At 38.9% G+C, this 23,660-nt stretch overlaps 1 protein-coding gene across 10 annotated transcripts in view; it reads left to right on the forward strand.

Annotated features, from left to right (window-relative positions):
* The window catches only part of CEP152 (centrosomal protein 152), a 113,106-nt gene that overhangs the window by 25,375 nt on the left and 64,071 nt on the right, over nucleotides 1-23,660 (forward strand). For 7 of the 10 annotated variants that reach the window (XM_055538033.1, XM_055538025.1, XM_055538027.1 and 4 more), the window contains exons 7-12: nucleotides 166-309; nucleotides 1,409-1,548; nucleotides 6,258-6,458; nucleotides 12,509-12,656; nucleotides 13,744-13,835; nucleotides 14,564-14,727. In XM_055538033.1, the coding sequence (XP_055394008.1) occupies nucleotides 166-309; nucleotides 1,409-1,548; nucleotides 6,258-6,458; nucleotides 12,509-12,656; nucleotides 13,744-13,835; nucleotides 14,564-14,727 (889 nt within the window). The remainder of the gene's footprint in view (nucleotides 1-165; nucleotides 310-1,408; nucleotides 1,549-6,257; nucleotides 6,459-12,508; nucleotides 12,657-13,743; nucleotides 13,836-14,563; nucleotides 14,728-23,660) is intronic. The other 3 variants (XM_055538026.1, XM_055538034.1, XM_055538035.1) reach the window with 1 other exon arrangement.

Genomic DNA, 23,660 nt, shown 5'->3' on the forward strand with positions numbered 1-23,660 from the left:
TTTTGGCTTGGTAACATTGTTTATTAAAAATGCTAGTCACAATCTCCTGAATTCATTTCAGGATACCCTAAGTTGTATTTGCAGTTTGATAAAACATTGCCCGAAATGACCACAAATTTATATTTTGATATGTTTTTATCTAATAAATTGTCTTTAATTCCCAAGCAGACTCTGCAGAAAATATGCAGATTATTCAACTTCAGGTTCTTAACAAAGCTAAAGAGAGACAACTGGACAATTTAGTTGAAAAGTTAGATGAAAGTGAACGTCAAGTTAGGTTTCTGAATCATCAGCTTCTGATAACCAAAGGTAAGAAAACAAGTGTTCGGTGCTGTTGTGTTTGAGGTCCGTAGAGCTAGATAGCTTGTTTCTAGTAACCTCATTTTAAATATGAAGCATAGAGATTTGATGCACTTGATGAAGGGTTCATGAGGAATCAGTTAGAGCAAAACAAAAATCTAGGACTTTTGACACATTGCCTTGGACTTCTTTCCAGAACATACATTTTTGAGGTCCTCATTTTTTCCACCTTTTTTCTATTCTATTAGACTAATAGAATCAGTGAACACTATATAAATATGCTGATAGCATTCCATCTCAAAAAGCTGTCGATTCCTTATGTAGTTTACATTGGATAAAGTATTCCAGTTCCCAGAGAGACTTATGTTTAGTTTGCAGTATGTTTTCTGAGCCTATGAATTAGCATAACATTTCAGTCCAAGTAAGAGTTAGTGATCCTGAACTGCTTTGAGAGTGCCAAGGAGAAAATGTGGTCATCTCTGGGAGAAGCGGCGTGTAAACACAGATTTCAGATTATAATTGCTCACTCTTTGTGCTTTCTGTAGTTTTGGTCAGTGTGGAACTCTCATTTGTAGAATAATTTTGTGACCGAACTCCAGCTTATTTCAAACTTAATTGATAGTGAAAAGATCTTTTTGTAATGCTCATGAAATTTATTTTGAGAGAAGAACTTGTGAACTGTTACAGTAAAGTGTGTGGGAAGAATGAAAGACTAGGTGAATTTATGAGGTCATTGAAAGTATGTATAAAAAGTAATTTTTCCTCAGATTATTTCTTTGATCAGCAGGGGCTTGTCATATCTATGTAGCTTCTCAAGTAACAGATATTGAAATGATTTTTTAGGGGATCTTTTGGTCCCTAAAGGGATACAATAAGATTTTTGAAGAGTGGTTGCTGTTCTGTAAAAAAAAAAATTTTTTTTGATTTCACTCACATTCTTTTTTTGAAGCTTTTCTAATTTTCTCCAAATCAAGTGAAGTTCATTATCTGAACTGAATTAAATGCAGCAACATTTATATGTGATAAAGATCTGATATTTGATAGATTGTGGCAATTAGGATCCCTCTGCAGTAACATATTACTTATATAAAATTTTTTAATGTTCTAGATGAAAAGGATGGTTTGGCCCTCAGCCTTCGAGAATCACAGAAACTTTTTCAGAATGGAAAAGAAAGAGAAATACAACTTGAAGCACAAATAAAAGCACTGGAGACCCAAATACAAGCATTAAAAGTCAACGAAGAACAGGTAAATATTTGATCTTCATTATTTACAGTAAAAAGTTTTTGATTACAATGAAATCTTAGTTGCTTAATGTTTTGTATTGTGGGACTAAATTTAGGAAAACTTTGAAGTTTACACATTCTTCTCCCATAAGTCAGTCTGCATTTCTTTCCCTTTCCTTGGAGGAATGGGTCTCCCATTCACCTAGTCATCTATCCACCAGAAATCTGGAGGAGAGCTCAGCTTCTGTGTTCCTCTGTCTAGTCAGCCACTACGTTGTGTTGAGTCTCCTCATTTCTGTCCACACGTCCCTAGTTCAGTATTTTATCGTCTGTTGCAGAAGTCTTGTATGTAGTCTCTAATCTTTTACCCCTTCTCTTCTTTCATCTGGCCATCTGAGTAATCTTTCTGAAGCACAGTTCTAGTTATGTCTTTCCCTTACTTAAAGTCTTTCAATGACCCTGCTTCACTTGTGGGATGAAACAGGGTATCAGGATGACCATCTGATCCTTGCCTTTCTCTTCTCTCACTCTTAAACTCAATAGTCTGTTTGTTTTTATGTACTCATATGTGCTGTCTCTTCACTGGAATGCCCTCTCCTCAGCACATTGCTATTTGATTAACAAGCCCCTGCTCAAGGCTTTTCTTAAGTCTTCCTGTTTTCTTCCTCAAGTCAGTTGATCACATCTGTTATAACAGACCTAGAATAATCTTGAAGGCCAGAACGGGTTGTCCTCATCTTAGTAACCTCACCACATAAGCCCAGAGCCTGGTACATTATAGGTGGTCAGTACATGGTGAGTGACTTATGGTGTTCAAAATTGACCTAACCTCTGAATTTTTTTTTCTTACATATTTCTCTTTTCCTGCTCTGATATTATAACAAGTATAGTTTTATTTTGTGTTTTGAAATCTGATAAACAAGGGCTACCCTTACATTTCTTAAAATATTTAGTAGCTCTTTTTTACACTTTTCCTTCTAGATCTTGCAAATCAACTTCCCATGCTTTATAAAAAGTCTTGTTGGGATTTTGATTAGTGAAGCATTGTGTTTACCATTTTATGGATGGTTAACCAAGTCTTGGTGAGGTCACATTACTTTTCCAGGATTACAAAGCCGGTTACTGACAAAGCATCAGAAACTGAATTTTCTGACCCCAACAGACTAGTCTTTGAAGTGGTGGCACATTCTTTGATTAATGAGAATGGTGGCCATTTGATCATGGGAAATAGTCACAAGTCTTTGGTAGCCACGCCTGGCAGTGAATGATTCATGTAAGTAATGCTGTTTTGGTGGTTACAAACAAAAGTGACTTGGTTCTAGATGAGATTTGTGGCTAGTTCCGAGGATGGAAGAGTTTAAACAATGTTGTCTCATGTCTGGTTCTTTCTCAGCCATCAGTTCTTAGCTAAAAACAGAGAGGACTCTAAAGTAGCCTATTGCTTTTCATTCTCACTCCCCTCTATTGTGCCGTATTTTATCACTCTGTTTTAAAACCGTCTGAAATTATCTCATCTGTTTACTTATTATTGTCTGTCCGTTTTCACCAGAAAGTAATAAGACTTTAGGCCTTGGCTGTCTTGTCATCCTGTCCTTAAGTGCTTGGAACCCTGCCGGGCACAAAGTGTCCACATCATTTACTGAACAAATGATGAATGTCTTAAGTAGTTTAAGTGGTATTGGGATAAATAAGCAATCTCTGGAATAGAATGAAGAAGCGACCTCATTTGAAATTTTTCATTTTTATGTGTAATATAGACCATCATTATTTAAAATTTTTTGAAAAATGATAGTTATTAAAGAGTTGCTTTTATGTCATAATCTACATACTCTTAGTATCTTTTTATAAGTTAGAGCTTGCATTTATAAAAAATAACACAGTATAAAATTAAATTAAAAATTAAAAGTAAGAAAGCCCAGAGATAAATCCACGCACATATGGACACCTTATCTTTGACAAAGGAGGCAAGAATATACAATGGATTAAAGACAATCTCTTTAACAAGTGGTGCTGGGAAATCTGGTCAACCACTTGTAAAAGAATGAAACTAGAACACTTTCTAACACCATACACAAAAATAAACTCAAAATGGATTAAAGATCTCAACGTAAGACCAGAAACTATAAAACTCCTAGAGGAGAACATAGGCAAAACACTCTCTGACATACATCACAGCAGGATCCTCTATGACCCACCTCCCAGAATATTGGAAATAAAAGCAAAAATAAACAAATGGGACCTAATTAACCTTAAAAGCTTCTGCACATCAAAGGAAACTATTAGCAAAGTGAAAAGACAGCCTTCAGAATGGGAGAAAATAATAGCAAATGAAGCAACTGACAAACAACTAATCTCGAGAATATATAAGCAACTCCTACAGCTCAACTCCAGAAAAATAAATGACCCAATCAAAAAATGGGCCAAAGAACTAAATAGACATTTCTCCAAAGAAGACATCCAGATGGCTAACAAACACATGAAAAGATGCTCAACATCACTCATTATCAGAGAAATGTAAATCAAAACCACTATGAGGTACCATTTCACACCAGTCAGAATGGCTGCGATCCAAAAGTCTACAAGTAATAAATGCTGGAGAGGGTGTGGTGAAAAAGGAACCCTCTTGCACTGTTGGTGGGAATGCAAACTAGTACAGCCACTATGGAGAACAGTGTGGAGATTCCTTAAAAAACTGGAAATAGACCTGCCTTATGACCCAGCAATCCCACTGCTGGGCATACACACTGAGGAAACCAGAAGGGAAAGAGACACGTGCACCCCAATGTTCATCGCAGCACTGTTTATAATAGCCAGGACATGGAAGCAACCTAGATGTCCATCAGCAGATGAATGGATAAGAAAGCTGTGGTACATATACACAATGGAGTATTACTCAGCCATTAAAAAGAATACATTTGAATCAGTTCTAATGAGGTGGATGAAACTGGAGACTATTATACAGAGTGAAGTAAGCCAGAAAGAAAAACACCAATACAGTAATACTAACGCATATATATGGAATTTAGAAAGATGGTAACAATAATCCTGTGTACGAGACAGCAAAAGAGACACTGATGTATAGAACAGTCTTATGGACTCTGTGGGAGAGGGAGAGGGTGGGAAGATTTGGGAGAATGGCATTGAAACATGTAAAATATCATGTATGAAACAAGTTGCCAGTCCAGGTTCGATGCACGATACTGGATGCTTGGGGCTGGTGCACTGGGACGACCCAGAGGGATGGAATGGGGAGGGAGGAGGGAGGAGGGTTCAGGATGGGGAACACATGTATACCTGTGGCTGATTCATTTTGATATTTGGCAAAACTAATACAATTATGTAAAGTTTAAAAAAAAAAAAAAAGATCAAAAAAAAAATTAAAAGTAAATAAATTTTAAAAAGCAACAGGACCACCAAGTACATTAATTTTCTATTGCTGCTTTAACAGATCCCCAGAGGCTTAGTGGCTTAAAACAGCACAAATTTATCACCTTACATACAGAAAGTCAGAAGTCTGACATGGCTCTCATTGGGCTAAAATCAAGGTGTCGGTAGAGCTGTTTTGCTTTCTGGAGAGCTGAGGGAGAATCCCCTTTTTTGCTTTTTCCAGCTTCTGGAGGCCCCCTGCATTCCTTGGTGTATGGTCCATTTCCATTTTCAGAGCTAGCAGTCACAATTCTGACTTTTTTTACCTCAGTTTTGCACATTAAAGGACCCTTCTGGATGCAGTGGGTCCACCCTGGTAATCCAGGACGGTCTCCTTATTTGAGGTCATCTGGTTAGCAACTTTAATCCAGTCACAACCTTAATTTCCCATTGTCATGTGACAGAACGTATTCACAGGTTTCAAGAATTAGAACATGGGTATCTTGTGGGAGTTGTCAGTAAACCTGCTGCACAATTACTTCTCCACAGCCATATAGTTACAGTTTAAAAAGCCTCCTTTGTAGTACATGACCACTGAGAAGTTTCATCAGTCTTTCCAGCAGCAGTTGTTTTTAACCTCCCTTCTGCCTCCCTCCCCATCCCACCCCTCATGTCTGATTCATGCTGCTTTTTGGCAGGAACCAACACAATTCTGTAAAGCAATTATCTTTCAATTAAAAAATAAATAAATTTAAAAATTAAAAAAAAAGTTGTCATTTTTCCATGACCTAACAATTGGACTTCCCTCCAACACTTGGAGCACAGAGTGATGCAACCAGCACTGAGATGGGTGTAGAAGCAGCAGATTCCTTGCTTGGAACCCACATTGCCATCATGTTGTGCAAAATCTTCTCTCGCTTTCCTGAGGCATGTCCAGATTCTTTTTCTCTGTGAATAATAATTCCAGCAACCATGGGCCTGGTGAATCCCAGCTAGGGAACTAGAGCCACCATGGGGAGACCTTTCTTCTCTTTGTTCTTGTTCCTGTTGTTTAGTTGCTCAGTCATGTCTGACTATTTGCACCCCCATGGACTGTATAGCCTGCAGGCTCCTCTGTCCATGGGATTCTCCAAGCAAGAATGCTGGAGTGGGTTGCCATTTTCCTGCTCCAGGGGATCTTCCCGACCCAGAGGCTGAACCCCACGTCTCTTGTGTCTCCTTCATTGGCGGTGGGTTCTTTACTACTGAGCCACCAGGGAAGCCCCTGCTTTCATTTAGTTAAGCATGGTTGAGTTTTAGAATTAAAATTCATGAAGATAGCCCAGTCAGAATACTGCAAATGTGTATCCTGTATGTATTTTCTAGATGATTAAAAAGTCCAGAACTACTGAGATGGCCATGGACAGCCTGAAGCAGCAGCTGTTGGACCTGCATCATTCAGAGTCGCTTCAGCGCACGAGGGAGCAGCATGAGAGCATCGTGATGGGCCTCACGAAGAAGTATGAGGAGCAAGTGCTGTCCTTACAGAGGAAGTTGGATGCTACCCTTACTGCACTGAAGGAACAGGTTGGAATGATTTCAAATAGCAACTATTATAAACAAGTAAAGCCATGACTGACATCTTGCGGTTCATCATATAGAAATGCTGGGTGTTTGCAGTAGGTATTTGAGTATGAGTAAAATTTAAAAGCCCAAAGAGTTTTATCTATGTATATGCCCCGAGGGCATACTTTTGGAAATCCTTCCTCTGGTAGGACTGGTTAGTGCTTTCTCAGTTCTCATATTACTGCTTCTTCATTTGTCGAATATTTATGCATATTATTTATATGTCTTCAGTTCAGTTCAGTCACTCAGTCGTGTCCAACTCTTTGCAACCCCATGAAATGCAGCACACCAGGCCTCTGTCCATCACCAACTCCCAGAGTTTACCCAAACTCATGTCCATCGAGTCAGTGATGCCATCCAGCCATCTCATCCTCTGTCGTCCCCTTCTCCTCCTGCCCTCAATCCCTCCCAGCATCAGGGTCTTTTCCAATTAGTCAACTCTTCACATGAGGTGGCCAAAATATTGGAGTTTCAGCTTTAGCATCAGTCCTTCCAATGAACACCCAGGGCTGATCTCCTTTAGAATGGACTGGTTGGATCTCCTTGCAGTCCAAGGGACTTTCAAGAGTCTTTTCCAACACCACAGTTCAAAAGCATCAATTCTTCGGCACTCAGCTTTCTTCACAGTCCAACTCTCACATCCATACATGACCACTGGAAAAACCATAGCCTTGACTAGATGGACCTTTGTTGGCAAAGTAATGTCTCTGCTTTTGAATATGCTGTCTAGGTTGGTCATAACTTTCTTTCCAAGGAGTAAGCGTCTTAATTTCATGGCTGCAGTCACCGTCTGCAGTGATTTTGGAGCCCCCAAAAATAAAGTCTGACACTGTTTCCACTGTTTCCCCATTTACTTCCCATGAAGTGATGGGACCAGATGCCATGATCTTCATTTTCTGAATGTTGAGCTTTAAGCCAACTTTTTCACTCTCCTCTTTCACTTTCATCAAGAGGCTCTTTAGTTCTTCTTCACTTTCTGCCATAAGGGTGGTGTCATCTGCATATTTGAGGTTATTAATATTTCTCCCGGCAATCTTGATTCCAGCTTGTGCTTCATCCAGCCCAGCGTTTCTCATGATGTACTCTGCATGTAAGTTAAATAAACAGGGTGACAATACACAGCCTTGACGTACTCCTTTACCTATTTGGAACCAGTATGTTATTCCATGTCCAGTTCTAATTGTTGCTTCCTGACCTGCATATAGGTTTCTCAAGAGGCAGGTCAGGTGCTCTGGTATTCCCATCTCTTTCAGAATTTTCCACGGTTTATTATGTCTTAGAAGATTCCAAACTGAAAAGAAGGAGTGTTCTGGGAGCTGGCCTGAAATCGAGTGGTTGTCCTGGGAGATTAACCAGGAGAAGACCTTTCTTGGGTTTTCCAGTGTTTGGTTATTAACTTGTCAGTAAATATTTTCTAGAAATGATTCTTGGGAGAAGAGTTGATTTTGAGAGTAGTGTAATAAATAGGGAAGAGATTCTGATCTGAAATCATTTAGATATGAAACTTGAGCATGTTTCACAGTTTTTATTTTAGCTTTGCCCCAAAAGGAATAAAATGTAACCCAGGTAGTGGGTTTCCTTGTGCTCCAAAACCCCAGATAATCAGTTGAATAAATAAAATTTCAGGGATTGTCTTTCTCAATGTAATTTCAGAATTAATTTAACCCAAGGAAAGAAGAGAAGAATATTAAGATGTGAGGATCTAGAAAATCCCACCCCACTTAAAATTCACACTGATTTAGGTTGTTCTTTCTTAATTATACAGCTGACTCTAAATTTTTCCACGATTTAGGTAGAGTACTATAAAACTGCACTGCATTATTGGCAATAATAATTGTCTATCGTTTCATTTTATTTTACTTTTATACATGTTTATATGAATTTTTATTGGATTTATTTTCCCATATAGATTTTTTAAAGATTCTTTTTATGTAGAAAAATACTGTGAATTTGATCAGTGTGAAGGATAAGTAGAGGGTGGGGAAAGACAAAGACTTTGACAAATTATTGAAGTCTAGAAAAAAAGGTAAAAAAAGAAAATGTATTAAAGTCTACTTTCTGTAATATTAAAACAGATAGAATTTGAGCTATGGTTTTATTAAGCATGGCTCTGTTTGGGTAGCAGTGTGAAAGCTGCTGTGGAGAGTGGTGCCTCCTCAGATGATGAGAGGAGTCGGTATCAGTGTCTTTTCCACGTTGGTTTGGGGGTCTGTCCTACTGACTTAGGCACACTTACACAGGGGCAGCCTGGGAGCAGTTCCTAGTGTGTTTCAACCCCTGTACTTGTTCCATTCACTTTTCTCTCTTCTTCCAACCCCTCAGCCGAAGAATCCTAGACTAGAACACAGCACAGCGTCTTCGTTCTGTGCTGCCTGGGCTTCGGATCCCTGAACCATATATTGAGGGTGTTGATTAAAGTCTTGTCTGCTGTTACATTCTGTCAGTGACTTTCCTTTCTTCTTTTGTTTAAAGCTGAGCAGAGCATAGCACTGATGTTCGCTTCTGCGTATTGTTCCATAACTGCTTTGCAAAGTGGTGATTCCAAAGTGCCTAGTGTTTTTTTCTTTCTGGGAATGCTTTTTTTTTTTTTTGGTATCCCTTTCATGCTGTCCATTTGCTATCATTTGGCTCAGCAGTATTTTTAATAAAAGGTCAGTTCATATTATCTCAGAATCCAAGCTGAGAGTCCTAATTGGAAAAGGTGCTGTAAAGATCAGCCAAGAGCCAGGGAGTTGGCTGCCTGTAATCAGGAAGATGCATGAGTGTGTTCTATAGAGACGGGCAATTTAGATTTTCTTACCATAACTGGTAACCATACATACATACTGCCCCTTGTCCTCTTTTTTTTTTTTTTTTTAATATAAAAGTTATTGAAGAGGAGCAAAATCTTTCCCTTTTTGATGTCTTTTCCTGCTCCACTCCACTCAGCAGGTTACAAAGAAGAATAAAACAACTCTTGAGAAAGAGTAGCATGGAAATAACTAGTTGATGTAGCAGATGAACAAGTTTGCTAATGTCTGGGTTCTCAGTGGCTCTCACATAGTCACACAGCTGTGTAGCTGAGTACATGCCAGTGTTACCTGAGTAGATGATCACACATTGTATGATTTGTGAGTGACAGAGATTGTTAACCTGGCATCTCCTAAAGCAGTCCATGACTAGGCTCCAGGGGGCTCATGAATCTCTGAAATTGTGAGTGTGATTTTCTCTTGGGTGTCAGGATATGCAGTTTTCTTTGAGCAGACCCATGAGCTTATTCAGGTTTTTCAAGAGGTTCAGGCCTCCCCCTTGCAAAAATTTGAAAATCACTGCTTTGTGAAAAACTTGCTCTTGAAGGGAAAGGACTATACTTGTAAAATAATCATATTATTTCATTTGTTCAGCAAACTTTTACTGAAGCATCTAAACATCAGGATGTAAACAAAGTTTACATAGATTTAAATCTATTTTGAAAGACAAAACTCAATGCAGAAGCTACCTAATTCCACGTGATGGGAGGAGTAGCAATCCATCGTATAATTGTGTTTGTATGTGTTTTAATTTTTGTGTAACTCATGTATATTGAGAAATACATGGCATGTAAAATTGTATTACTAATTTAATATTTTCCTTAAGTCATCAGCTTTTCTGGTAGAAAGGATTGTACACACACTCAACATGTAGCAGTTCTTGTTATTTTGGCTGAGTTACTCTTGGGTTTTGTGTGTGTGTGTGTGTGTGCGTGTGAGACAGAGAAGATGAGAAGAAATGAGCTCTTGCAGCTCATAATGTTCCTTCACTGACAGAATGCTTATAGCATGCTATCTTTGAGGTGCTTTCCTCCCAGGTGTCTCCTTTCTCTTCCATTCACAGAAGTGTCATATCCTGAGATCTCTTTTCAGGTGTCCGAGCTGACTTCTACTTTTTCCTGATACCAGTTGACATCTCTGATTAGCTCCTCGGTGGTTTAAGTCTTTCTTCGTTCTGGTCTTCTTGAAATCTTCAGCTTCTGTTGAAGTCATGGACTTTAGTTTCTATGTTATGACCTTCAGCTGATCTATCTTCTAATCTTTTATATGTATTTAAGCACTTCCTATTGACTGAGAGACTCCAGCAGACCTGTGTGCATGTGGCTTAATTCCCATTTTTTTTCCTTTGTGCACTACAAATCTGTTCAATTCTCTTTCATCTTGTAGGTTCAGCTATTATCTCTTTATCACTGCAGTTTTCTCATTCAGTCTTCAAAGACATCTGCCTCTATCAGTCTTGAACTGAGTGTTCTCACTCAAGCTAATTGCGGAAAAGATAGAACCATTTATTTTTGTTTTGTTTCTTGGTGTTTAAACTGCATAGTTTTATGAGTATAATCTGTTTTCCTGAACTTGTCAACAGGAAACAGCATGGCTTAGTTGATTGTTGCCTAAGACCCCCGCCTCTGCCCCCTGCATTCTGCCATGTGGCTTTTGAGGATCTTAGGTCCCTGACCAGGGATTGAACCAGAGTCTTGGCAGTGAAAGCCCAGAATCCTAACCACCAGGCCACCTGGGGGACTTTTAATTAGATTGTTGCATATAGTCAAATTATTTCCATGGTCTGTCTCTTCATTGTAATAGTTTTCATAATTACCTTTTCTTGAACTCTTTTGGGCCAGTTCTCAGTCTCTTGTAAAAGCTATTGTGACCTCCCCAGCACATAAATGTGAGTTGTCTCCCCACCTCTTCTTGCTCACACATTCACATTGTCATGAATATTAGCTCATTCGTTGTGTTTGCCATGTTACTCTGGTGCTTTAGAACCAAACTGGCCTGGGAATCAACAGCAGTGTGCCAAGAGGTTTGCACTGTTGAATAAACATGGACCAGGTTCCAGAAGCTTCATTTTGCTCAAAAATTTGGTAGAAAAACTTTAAAGCAAACATGACACATTATGAAATAGAATACAAAATGCTCACGAATTTTTAAGCTAACAGAGGGATCTTCAGAGTCTCTTTGCTCTGCTTAAGGAGAATGTTAGTATCCCTATGAGGTGATGTATTTTTCTATTTGTTACTGCAAGGCATTATTAGGCTTTAGATTACGGTAAAATCAGTCCCCTAATGCCTTCTCTCTGTCTCAAAGTCCTTTCTTGATATGCTTCTTACTATTTATTTTCTTCAGGCTTTTTCGGGTAACTTCAGCCAATTACCTTGATTTACTTCTGTGCCTCTCACATGCTCTGCTATTTGCCTGGAATTCAGCCTGTGTCACACTTCTTAAATGAGAAAGATGATGATTTCTTCTACCTGGCTTTGGGATTCCCATGGCTTATTACTTCCAAACACAGTTTCTTTTTGTAGACATTTGAATATATCATATACCTGCTCTAGATTCTCTATATATCCCCATGTAATTACACACATGCACACATTTATCCTGTTTTTCTTTGTCATTTTTCAAATGTTTTTTATAGCATTCACTATGTATAAGGCACTATATAGGCACCTTCAAAGAGACTGTTAAGAGTAAAAAGACATATAAAAGATGGAAAAACATGAGAGAAACAGATCAGGTTTAAAACCAGTTCAGAAGAGGGAGAGCTACTTTTTGGCTTTCAGAATAGAGTGAGTTTCCATGTGTTTTGTCTGTATCCTTGCTGACTTGGGACACAGAGTCCGTGGTTCAAGGTGGTTTGCCTGGTGTGTACACACAATTATACTGAGAGTGTAAAATGCAAATAGGGATGTAATACATTTCCTTTGGCTTGAATAAAATCCAATTTTATAATAACAGTGTCTTAGGTATATAGAGCAGAGAGAGACTTTAGAGGCCATCAGATTCAAATTCAACCTAAATGAAAAACAGACTGAGCAGTTGGTGACTGACCAGTTTGTTCTCCTGACTCAAACTTGTGCACTTGACCTTGTAAAAGAGGTGATCCTGCCAGGTAATGATTTTATATTTGACTTAAAATTCAATGATGTAAGGTCATAATTGTTAGTTTAATATACAATAACTGATTATGAAAAGGACTTCTTGGATGCTTTTTCTGTTTAGGAAGATATCTGCTGTCATTTGAAAGATCAGGTTAAACAACTGGAAAGGAATCAAGAAGCAACCAGATTAGAGAAGACTGAGATCATTAACAGATTGACAAGAAGCCTGGAGGAGAGTCAGAAGCAGTGCGCCAACCTGCTGCACTCAGGTGGGTGTCTGTGTGGGTGCTGGCTCCCCAGAAGGCTAGGAGAAAATGTGGAGCGAGCATAGTAGGATCCATGAATTACTGTAAAAATCCAGAAAAAAACAGAAAAGTTCATCAGTGACAGTTTTTCTGAACATTGTTACTGCTGTATGTCTATGAAGATGTGGTGTATTTTCCATTAGATAATTGGGGAAATCCAGACAAGTATAAAGTAGAAAATAAAAATAGCCAATAATCCTACTATGCAGAGATAGCTGTTAATGTTGTTCACAAATGAACATGTATAGACAGTTCCCTGCTTCTGTACCTAGTGCATTTTAAAACAAATCAAAGCTGAATGTGCAAAAATTGAATAATTCAGACAGGTACAATGTTTGAAGAATGGGTTATTCAAAAGTTGAAGTCTGTCTAAATGTGTGTGTGTGTGTGTATGTGTGTGTTTTGATGGGGACAAAATTCGCATCATACTCCATTTAGGTCATTTCAGTTTTGTATCCTTTGTTGCACATGGCATTACTGAGTAAGTAATGAAAATATGGCTTTGAAAATATGATTTTCTTTAGTTGCCTAATACTCCATCATTACTTTGCTTAACCATTTCTTAGATGCTCATTTTCTTCTGAAGAAACCCAATAAAGTCCTTTTTAAATGGGAACCTTTAAACCATTTAAAATATTAGGTTACTGGAGTTTCAAGGGTACAATCCTACTTTGCCTCTTATATCTGTGGAGGTGGGAGTGGTGGAAATAAAAGCACTCGGAAAGAAGCTAAAGGGAGCAAGATGTGGTTTTCTTATTGGAAGGTAGAAATGGGTTCTAAAGAATTTTCACTTTGGCGATCTGTGAGCTAGAATGTTACTGTTAAGGTCTGTAGACATGGCTGTTTTAATTCATGGCAAGGTCACAGTAGCCCATGTCTTCAACTTCTCGAGGACCTTTGGGCAGCCGTACTAAATCTTGAAAATGTCAGCACCACACATATGCTTTCTGAGTCCCACCGGCTGCAGCCTCGGTGGATGCAAGTTCTTCTGTGTGTCATAGGCAGTTTGTTCCGTTACATCTGACGTATTCTGTGGTTCTTTCTCCCACAGGCTCAGTACAGGAGGTGGCTCAGCTCCAGCTCCAGCTGCAGCAAGCACAAAAGGCACTCGCTATGAGTGAAAACATGAGCAAGGCTTTGCAAGTGAGTGTTGCCACTACGAAGAGACTTCCTGGATAACTGAATTAGGCGATGGTTACCTCACCTTTTTGAACCTTGGATTTCTCTGTATATGGTGGCTGGACCATCTCCAATCCAGCCCCCAGGAGTCTTTCACAACCTTACCCACACAGCTGGGTACCCAAGCCCAGGTCTGCCCACCTGTGGAGCAAGGGACCCATCCCTTCCTTCACATGGCACATCCTTTCATCTTGGGGAGTGTCCGAGAGTTAGGTTTATCTACAGGTGTGGGAAACCTACAGTTCAACTGCAGTCTTCTCATATCCTCCTCCAGTACCAGTTATGTTTCCCCCGGAGGAAGAGTTCAGTATCCCCTCCCTAGAAAGATGTATAGTATTTTGTGCCTTTTCACCACTGGCAGACTAAACCAGTCTCCTCTGTCCACTACTCTTAGTCAGCATGCGCTGCCGCCAGCTTCTCAGCTCAAGGGAGGCTTTTTGTGAAGAACGGAATGTCAGTGAGGGAGGTGTGAGAGAAGTGTTTACATCTGCTTTCTCATTCACTTTATTTGTTCATTCAGCTTACCTGAAAATCTTGATATGTGCTGGCCTTTACATTTTTAATGTATGCCAATATGTATTTGAAGTAGCATTTCTGCCTTCTGTTGATCATTAAAATGAACTTTGAAGAATAGAAAGAATGACTGATTCCTTATAAAAAATGAAAATGGTTTCAATTATTTTGTGTTTTAGGAAGAATTAAAAGAACTAAAAGATGAAATTTCTCTCTATGAATCTGCTGCAAAACTAGGAATACTTCCAAGTGACTCAGAAGGAGAATTAAATATAGAACTAACTGAATCGTATGTTGATTTGGGTATTAAGAAAGTCAACTGGAAAAAATCCCAAGTTAAGAGGTATGGAGAAAATACTTTACTATAGAAGAATTCACATTAATAATATTGATGGTGCATAATAAGCAAGCGGCACCAGGCATGAAATGATGAACTGCCCAGGGGTTCCTTAGTGCAGGACAGTTTATTTTAGTAACTTCTAATGAACTGCCAATGTCAGAAATCAAAATGAACAGAAACCTCAAGTGTTGCTATTGTACTGTCTTAATACCAATAGGCACGTCAGTTCCAATAAGGTAAAAATAATTTAGTTATAATATACAAGTTAAATTCTACTACTTATATTATGTATCTGTTTTTTAAGGCAAGAGCATATTATTTTTATTATGTTAAAACTGTGTGTTGAAAGCAGCCATTTGTCAATGGTATATGAGAAAATGAGCATTAATTTTCCCTAGGAACCCTACTGTGACCTTATGTATTTATTTATGGCTACGCTGGGTCTTCGTTGCTGTGCACAGGCTTTCTCTAGTTGTGGCGTTCGGGGCTACTCTCTAGTTGCGGCGCATGGTCTGCTCATTGTGGTGGCTTCTCTTGTTGTGGAGCATGGCACTATAGGGCACACGGGCTTTAGTAGTTGTGGTGCCCAGACTCAGTTGCCCTGCAGCATGTGGAATCCTCCCTGATCAGGGATCGAACCCATGTCCCCTGCATTACCAGGTGGATTCTTAACCACTGGACCACCAGGGAAGTCCCTGTGACCTTACTTTTAAAATAGGGATTCTGTCTTTTATGCTTAATACGGATATTTTAATGCTGCTTATTTAACACATATATTTATAGGAATCTCATGGAAGGGTGTGCGTCACTGTCCCTGCTGGGCCTAGCGGGGAAGGGAGTGGTCATGGTAGAAGAGGGAGCACATTTAGATATCATGAAACACTTAAAAGATAAACGCAGGAAAGGATGTATAGTTTGAAGCATTTGCTATTTGGAAGGGACTATGCAAGGCTCTGGGAGTGGAGTACAGAAGATGAAAGAGACGCTCTCTTTTCCCACAGGGAGTTTATATTTTGTCTGATGAAGAGAGGGAGACACACTTGTAAGCCACTAAGTGCTGTGTGCTAAATGCAGTGCTTAACATACAAAGGGGCATTTAGCCATTTCTTCTCCTGGCCTGGGATAAAGATGAAAGATAGGCTTATTTGGAAGAGATTGCATTCAGGCTAAGGAAAGCCTTTCTTGAACACATTCTTGAATGAAGCCACCACCTTCCAATTTATAGTTTAAGACTGAGTTTGCCATCATTAGTGTTTAGCCAAGTGTTTAGTACCTGGTGTGTTTCAAGTATCATGCAACTAAATACAAACATATGAATCCTCTGAAAAGTTTGTTCCACAGTAAGTTTTAGAACTTACCTATTTTAGTGCTGTGATTCCATTTTCAAAACAACAAAATGAGATGCAATAACTTAAGATCTCAGTCAGGTGATGCTGTAGAACACAATGTTGCGTTAGTTGAGTGAGGTTCCACTTATCTGGAAGTCAGTCTTTAGGGACTGTCATCTCAACAGAGCACAACTACAATCCAGACGCCAAGAAGCAAACAGCAGACCTAGATTGTGTGATATATTTGTTAGAAGCCACCATGGGGCTCATACCCCAGGGCCATATTGACTTAGATTTGTTGGTACCCCATGTGTGCATGTGGGTATATGGTAAGTCGCTTCAGTTGTGCCTGACTGTTTGCGACCCCATGGACTATAGCCTGCCAGGCTCATCTATCCACGGCTCCTCTATCCATGAGTTACCTGATTTCCTAAGTGACCATGGAGTAAATGGGTCGGGGAGGTGGGAGAGGTGCTGCCAGGACTTCAGCCGGCCAGCTCAGTCTCAGCAAGGAGAGAATGACAGGAACCCACAGTGCTAGAGTGGCCAAGCAGCAGGGTAAGCAGCTTTTATACATCTAGGCCTGTTCTGACCCACATCAGAATGTCCACAATTGTGATCCTGAGTTATCAAAGGAAGCCTTCAGCTTTGGTTAGTTAATTATAAGCAAAAGAGGATGAATGCGCTTTTACAGATTTACATAAAAATTTAAAGTTAAAATGTAGTCATCTGGAAAATTGACTGCTGTGAATGGCTCATTTCCTGTTAATGCTGAATTAATTCTCAGGGGCTAGTGGAAAGAGCACAGTCTTTAGATCTAGAATTGTTTTGAATCATAGTTTTGCCGTTTATTACTAACTTTCTGACCTTGGGCAAGTTTCTTGACTTTTCTGAGCCTATTTTCTTATCAGGCTTTTTCTATCAGGTAAAAGTATAGCATATCCCTTGGGGGCTTAAAATAGATAATGACTATAAAGGGCCTCATGTAATAAATTCTAGCACATATTAGGCATTTAATCAGTGGTAGCTGTTACTATTATTATTTAAGAGATGCTTGGCTAAAATATACCATTGATCAGATTTTATATTAATCTTTTTTCTTGGAGTATAATTCTTTACAATGTTGTGTTTCTCCTGTACAACAAAGTGAATCAGCTATATGTATACATATATCCCCTCCCTCTTGAACCTCCCTCCCCTTAATCAACTTTTAATAGGACACATTTAATAAAAAGTCTTTGATCCTCATTTAAATCTTGGGGAAAACATGGGAGACATATTATTTTAGAGTTGGGAAAACCGGAGCTCAAAAGAGCGAACTCCTTAGCCCAAGAAGACAGACGCTTAGCCACAGAACTAGTACTTCAGCCCAAAACTTGACTGTCATGTAAATCTGTTGGTTCATATTGCCTGGTGGGCTGCAGTCCATGGGGTCGCTGGGGGTCGGACACGACTGAGCCACTTCACTTTCACTTTTCACTTTCATGTATTGGAGAAGGAAATGGCAACCCACTCCAGTGTTCTTGCCTGGAGAATCCCAGGGACGGGGGAGCCTGGTTGGGCTGCCGTCTATGGGGTCGCACAGAGTCGGACACGACTGAAGCAACTTAGCAGCAGCAGCAGCAGACCTGTTTGCCCTAAACTTTATTCTTCTATGTTTTTTCAAAAAGAGGATTAAAGATTTAGTTTCTGCCAAAAAAGATATCACTGCAACTTATAACTTTAATTTATGCCATAATTAGTCTGGGAATTGGGTAAATAATACATGTATATATGTGTGTGTGTTTATATATGTAGGTTTATCTTTGATGTAGAGTTATTCCATCTTGACTTTTACTAAAATATATTTACTTTGCCCTTTCTATTTAATTAGTAATCATCACCCAGATCCTACAGTAATTTAAAGCACATCCCTGGGTTGTAGCCACGTGTTCCAGGAAACAAACTCACTCAGAAGGACAACGCAGATAGTGGAGTGCAGTTTATTACCCTGGTGGGCCCCAGGCAGAGTCTCCTCTTAGCCAAGGACCCCGACCTTGTGAAAACCTTATATACCCTAAGTGTACGTGCCCAAACCCACCTCCCCAAATTCCCTGAAACTAGGCTGAACAAAGGAAAAGAAAGATACAGAGATAACCCTGTGATTCATATGTCTTAGGCCTAGGTAGTTAACAGTGGACAATTATCAATAGGCCTGTGGTCATACCCTAATAAGCATAATAGAATTTATGATTCCATTCGGTTACACAGACACTTGGGGGTCTTTTAGGTGACTGAGGGTCTAGGTACGAGCCCTGGGGCTCTTCCATCTGGGGGAGTCTGGTTTTCCAGTTGGTATGTCGTTTCCATAGATACTGGGCATATAGCTCAAAATCCGCAGTCCAGCCCAAGATGGAGTCCTGCTTTCAAGATGGAGCCTGTTCTGTCTGTTTCCTCCTTCACCTGTGGATAATAAACTCTAGATATCACATGGCTATCATACCAAAAGGAATGCCAGTGTTCAACCAGGAAAGTGAGGGATAACTAAAAACAGGTGGTTCGTCATTGGGGCTAAGGAAGGATATGTTCAGTGAAGTGCAGGATAAGTGAAGACATTATCTTACGGTCATCCCTCCCACCATGGGCTACATGGCTCAGGAGGTAAAGAATCTGCCTACCAACGAGGAGATGCTACAGTTGCAGGTTTGATCCCTGGGTTGGGAAGATCCCCTGGAGGAGGAAATGGCAACTCATTCCAGTATTCTTGCCTGAAAAAATCACAAGGACAGAGTACCCAGGTGAGCTACAGTCCATGGGGTTGCAACGAGGCGGACATGACTGAACACACACTTATTTACTTACTATCCCTCCCACCAATGTTTTAATGGATAAGAATTCAGCTTTGTTGTTGTTCAGTCACTTTGAGGAAAAAGTAAAAGTATTCTTAGTTCAAAGTGGGAGGAGGTACAGGAGAGATTAGATTTGTACCTTTTCTCTGCTGAATCATGTTTCTTAGAACAAAAGGAAGCAACACTTTGCCAATGTTGAGAATTTTACTTCTTTGTTGACTTGAGCTCCTTTCAAATCACTGACCCAAATTTTAGCGGCTCCAAGCTTTTATTCCCAACTACCATCTCCCTCAAGCCGCTGCTTAGTAAACCTTAAGGGTTTAGCCTCAGTGCTCTATTTCACATTCATGGAATTGGAGTAGCTAAATCTGCATGCAGCCTGCAGACAGCTTCCCTTCTTCCTTATTGTAGTTGGCTGTGAAGCTCAAATAATAAACATTTAACAAGTGGAAAGCCTTTCCCCTCCGGTCTTCTCAGCAGGTTTCATCAGGGACAGTTTATTTGGATTGAGGGGAACCGCCCTCCCCAGGGCTCACTAGTGAGCCTAATACAGAGCTGGTCACCACTGCTGACTTTTCCCTTTTGGAAAAGAAGAGAAAATTATTTTAGCTAGCACTTTCTCTGCGCTCTGACTTGGCTCCCTCTAGTAGTACATGGTGTGCTGTTTCAGTGGTCAGTGTTCAGTAAGAAAAGAAGCATAATTTGTTATCGGCTTGAAAGTTAGTTCACCATGTCATATACCACTGGAAGATGCATTGCAATATGTTTTATATTTCTTATATAAATTATATTTATCTCATATATTTTAATATAAGTAGAAGTGGTTTAGGTTGGTGAGATCTACACATACACACATATTTACACTATAATACATATTTTAAAAGTTGTGTATACTGATAAACATGTAGTACATTGCCAGGAGCTCCTTTTGTAGCATTAAAAAACCCCTAATATTTTGTTCATCTTCTCTTTCTCTTTCTGTATGTGTATATGTATGTATATACACAGTATGCATATATATGTGTGTATATATTTAATGTCTCATTTGGAATCATCTGAAACTGAAAATTAGAGAAATTATGTTAATCTGGATACTATTCTTTTTCCTTTTTCTTAGAAACAGACTTTAATTTTTTAGAACAGTTTTAGATTTATAAAAAAAATTAACATAGTACAAAGAATTACCCCATACTCTGCATCCATTTTTCCCTATTAACATTTTACAACAGCATGGTACAACTCTTGAACTAATACTGATGAATTATTATTAATGAACATCCATAGTTTATTTATATGTCCTTCATTTTTACCTGGTGTTCTTTTTTGTTTCGAGATCACATCTAGGATACCCCCTTACATTTAGGAGTCATTTTTCCCTAGGTTCCTCCTGACTGTCCTTGTTTTTGATGACCTTGACAGTTTAAGAAATGCTGGTCAAGTGTTTTTAGGAAGGAAGACCCTCCTGGAATTTGAAGTTTTTCTCAATGGGTTTTGTGGAGGAAGACCGCAGAGATGAGGTTCCATTTTTATCACTTCACTTTAAGGGTACATACTATCAGCTGTTTATTTCTTCTCAAATGTAGCTTTCTCCTTTTTTATGGAAACATTAGAAGATACCAGTTAAAAGCAGCCATAATCTTACTTCCCCTCCCAGGAAGAAAACTACTATTAACACTTTGGTATATAACTTCTTGCCACATTATCTGTTTTGTAGGTTTCTAAAGGATAAAATATTATTGAATATATTACTTTAAAATGTGTCTTTTAACTTGGTACATTCTGAAATCCTTAGATATCAGTAAATATTGTTGTAAACACTTATCAGTGGATATTTGGAACTATATTTTAGTAATACAGTGTTTAAAAAATTTTTTTTAACATAAGTATGTTTTTAAACATAAGTAATTTTTTTTTTAACATAAGTAATGCAGTATTATAACTAAAAGCATACTGGTAGTCTGGTCTTTATTCACATCTTTGGTTTATTTCCTTAGATGTGGATGAATAATCTTGTCAAAGAGCATGCGTGTTTGAGGCTTTTGATAGGTGTTGTTACTCATATCATGATAGTACCTATTTCTTTGTACCCTAGGGATTGTTGAAGGTTATCACTTCCTGTTTAAAAATTTTATGTAGTTAGATCCATCACTTTTCCCTTTTGATTTCGTGATGGTATTTTTCTAGTACTTTTTATAACTTTGCTTTTTAAACGTTTTAAAATTGTAAAATATAACACATAAAAGTGTATGAAATATAAGTGTACAACTTAATGTATGATTTTAAAATGAATTCGCATGGAACTATGATCAAGATCAAGGAATAAAACATTGCCAGCCCGTATTCCTCTTTCTAGTCATAACGTTGAGTTTGCTACTGTCTTAACTCTTAAATTATTTTGGTTTTCTTGTTATCTTTTAAAAGCTATTTATTCTTGCCTGAACACTATATGTTAGATTTGCCTTCATTTAGAGGGAACTTATATATCAGGTGGCTTTTCTTTTTTCCTTTTTTCTATAGTTTTATTTGATATACAGTTGGCCCTTGAGCAACATAGGTTTGAACTGTGGTTTGAATGTGGATTTTTAAAATAAACATAGTACATGTATTTTTATTTTACAGGTGGTGGAGGGGGGACCAGTGCCCCCAACTCTTCACGTTGTTCAAGGGTCAACTATATTTCCAGGACCATAAAATTCACCCATTTGAAGTGTACATAGTTCAGTGCGTTTAGTATCCCCAGAGTTGTCTGTCTATTACCGCAACCTAATTTTAAAACATTTCAGCTTCCCCCACAAGAAATCCAATACTTGTTATCAGTTATTCCCTGTCATCCCCTCTGTATTCACTGTGCTGTGCTTAGTTGCTCAGTCGTGTCCGACTCTGTGTGACCCCAGGGACCATAGCCTGTCTGGCTCTGCCCATGGGGATTCTCCAGGCAAGAATACTGGAGTGGGTTGCCATGCTGTCCCCCAGGGGATCTTCCCAACCCAAGGATCGAACCCAGGTCTCCCGCATTGCAGGTGGATTCTTTATCATCTACCAGGGAAGCCCAAGAATATTGGAGTGGGTACCAATCCCTTCGCCAGGGGAACTTCCCTACTCAGGAATCCAATTGGGATCTTCTGCATTGCAGGTGGATTCTTTACCAGCAGCTCAGGCAAATACTAGTTTTCTTTCTACCTCTATGGATTTTCCTATTCTGTATATTTCACTTTAATGGATTTATATAATATGTGGTTGGCTTTTTTTGTGATTGGCTCCTTTCACTTGGCACATAATGCTTTCAAGGTTCATCCATGTTGTAGCATGTATCACTACTTCAATCCATTTTATAGCCAAGTAATATTCTGAACAAGTAATATTGTACAAATATAGCATATTTTGCTTGTTTATTTATCAGCTAATGGACATTTATTTGGATCATTTTACTTTTTGGCTATTACGAATAGTGCTGCAAATTTTTTTGTTGTTGTTGTTTTGTTTTTTAAATATAAATTTATTTATTTTAATTGGAGGTTAATTATTTTACAATATTGTGTTGGTTTTGCCATACATCAACATGAATCCACCATGGGTATACATGTGCTCCCCATCCTGAACCCCCCTCTCACCTTCCTCCCCATACCAGCCCTCTGGGTCGTCCCAGTGCACCAGCCCAAGCATCCAGTATCATGCATTGAACCTGGACTGGCGATTCGTTTCATACATGATATTATACATGATTCAATGCCATTCTCTCAAATCATCCCACCCTCTCCCTCTCCCACAGAGTCCAAAAGACTGTTCTATACATCTGTGTCTCTTTTGCTGTGTCGCATACAGGGTTATCGTTACCATCTTTCTAAATTCCATATATATGCGTTAGTATACTGTATTGGTGTTTTTCTTTCTGGCTTACTTCACTCTGTATAATAGTCTCCAGTTTCATCTACCTCATTAGAACTGATTCAAATGTATTCTTTTTAATGGCTGCATAATACTCCATTGTGTATATGTACCACAGCTTTCTTATCCATTCATCTGCTGATGGACATCTAGGTTGCTTCCATGTCCTGGCTATTATAAACAGTGCTGCGATGAACATTGGGGTACACGTGTCTCTTTCCCTTCTGGTTTCCTCAGTGTGTATGCCCAGCAGTGGGATTGCTGGGTCATAAGGCAGTTAGTTCTATTTCCAGTTTTTAAAGGAATCTCCACACTGTTCTCCATAGTGGCTGTACTAGTTTGCATTCCCACCAACAGTGTAAGAGGGTTCCCTTTTCTCCACACCCTCTCCAGCATTTATTGCTTGTAGACTTTTGGATCGCAGCCATTCTGTCTGGCGTGAAATGATACCTCATAGTGGTTTTGATTTGCATTTCTCGGATAATGAGTGATGTTGAGCATCTTTTCATGTGTTTGTTAGCCATCTGTATGTCTTCTTTGGAGAAATATCTATTTAGTTCTTTGGCCCATTTTTTGATTGGGTCGTTTATTTTTCTGGAATTGAGCTGCAGGAGTTGCTTGTATATTTTGAGTGGACATGTTTTTCAGCTTTTTTAGATGGTTTATATGGTAACTTTATGCTTAACATTTTGAAAAATGGTCAGTTTTCTGAAGTGGCTACACTGTTTTACATTGTCACTGGCAATGAACGAGGGTTTCAGTTTCTTTATATCTTCATCAGCACTTGTTATTTTTTATTTAAGAAACTATAGTTTCCTGGTGGATATGGAATAGTTTCTTATCATGGTGATTTGCTAATGATGTGGTTTTTACTTGATGGCTAATCATGTTGAAC

This window comes from Bubalus kerabau, chromosome 10, assembly GCF_029407905.1.
Source record: "Bubalus kerabau isolate K-KA32 ecotype Philippines breed swamp buffalo chromosome 10, PCC_UOA_SB_1v2, whole genome shotgun sequence".
NCBI lineage: Eukaryota > Metazoa > Chordata > Mammalia > Artiodactyla > Bovidae > Bubalus > Bubalus kerabau.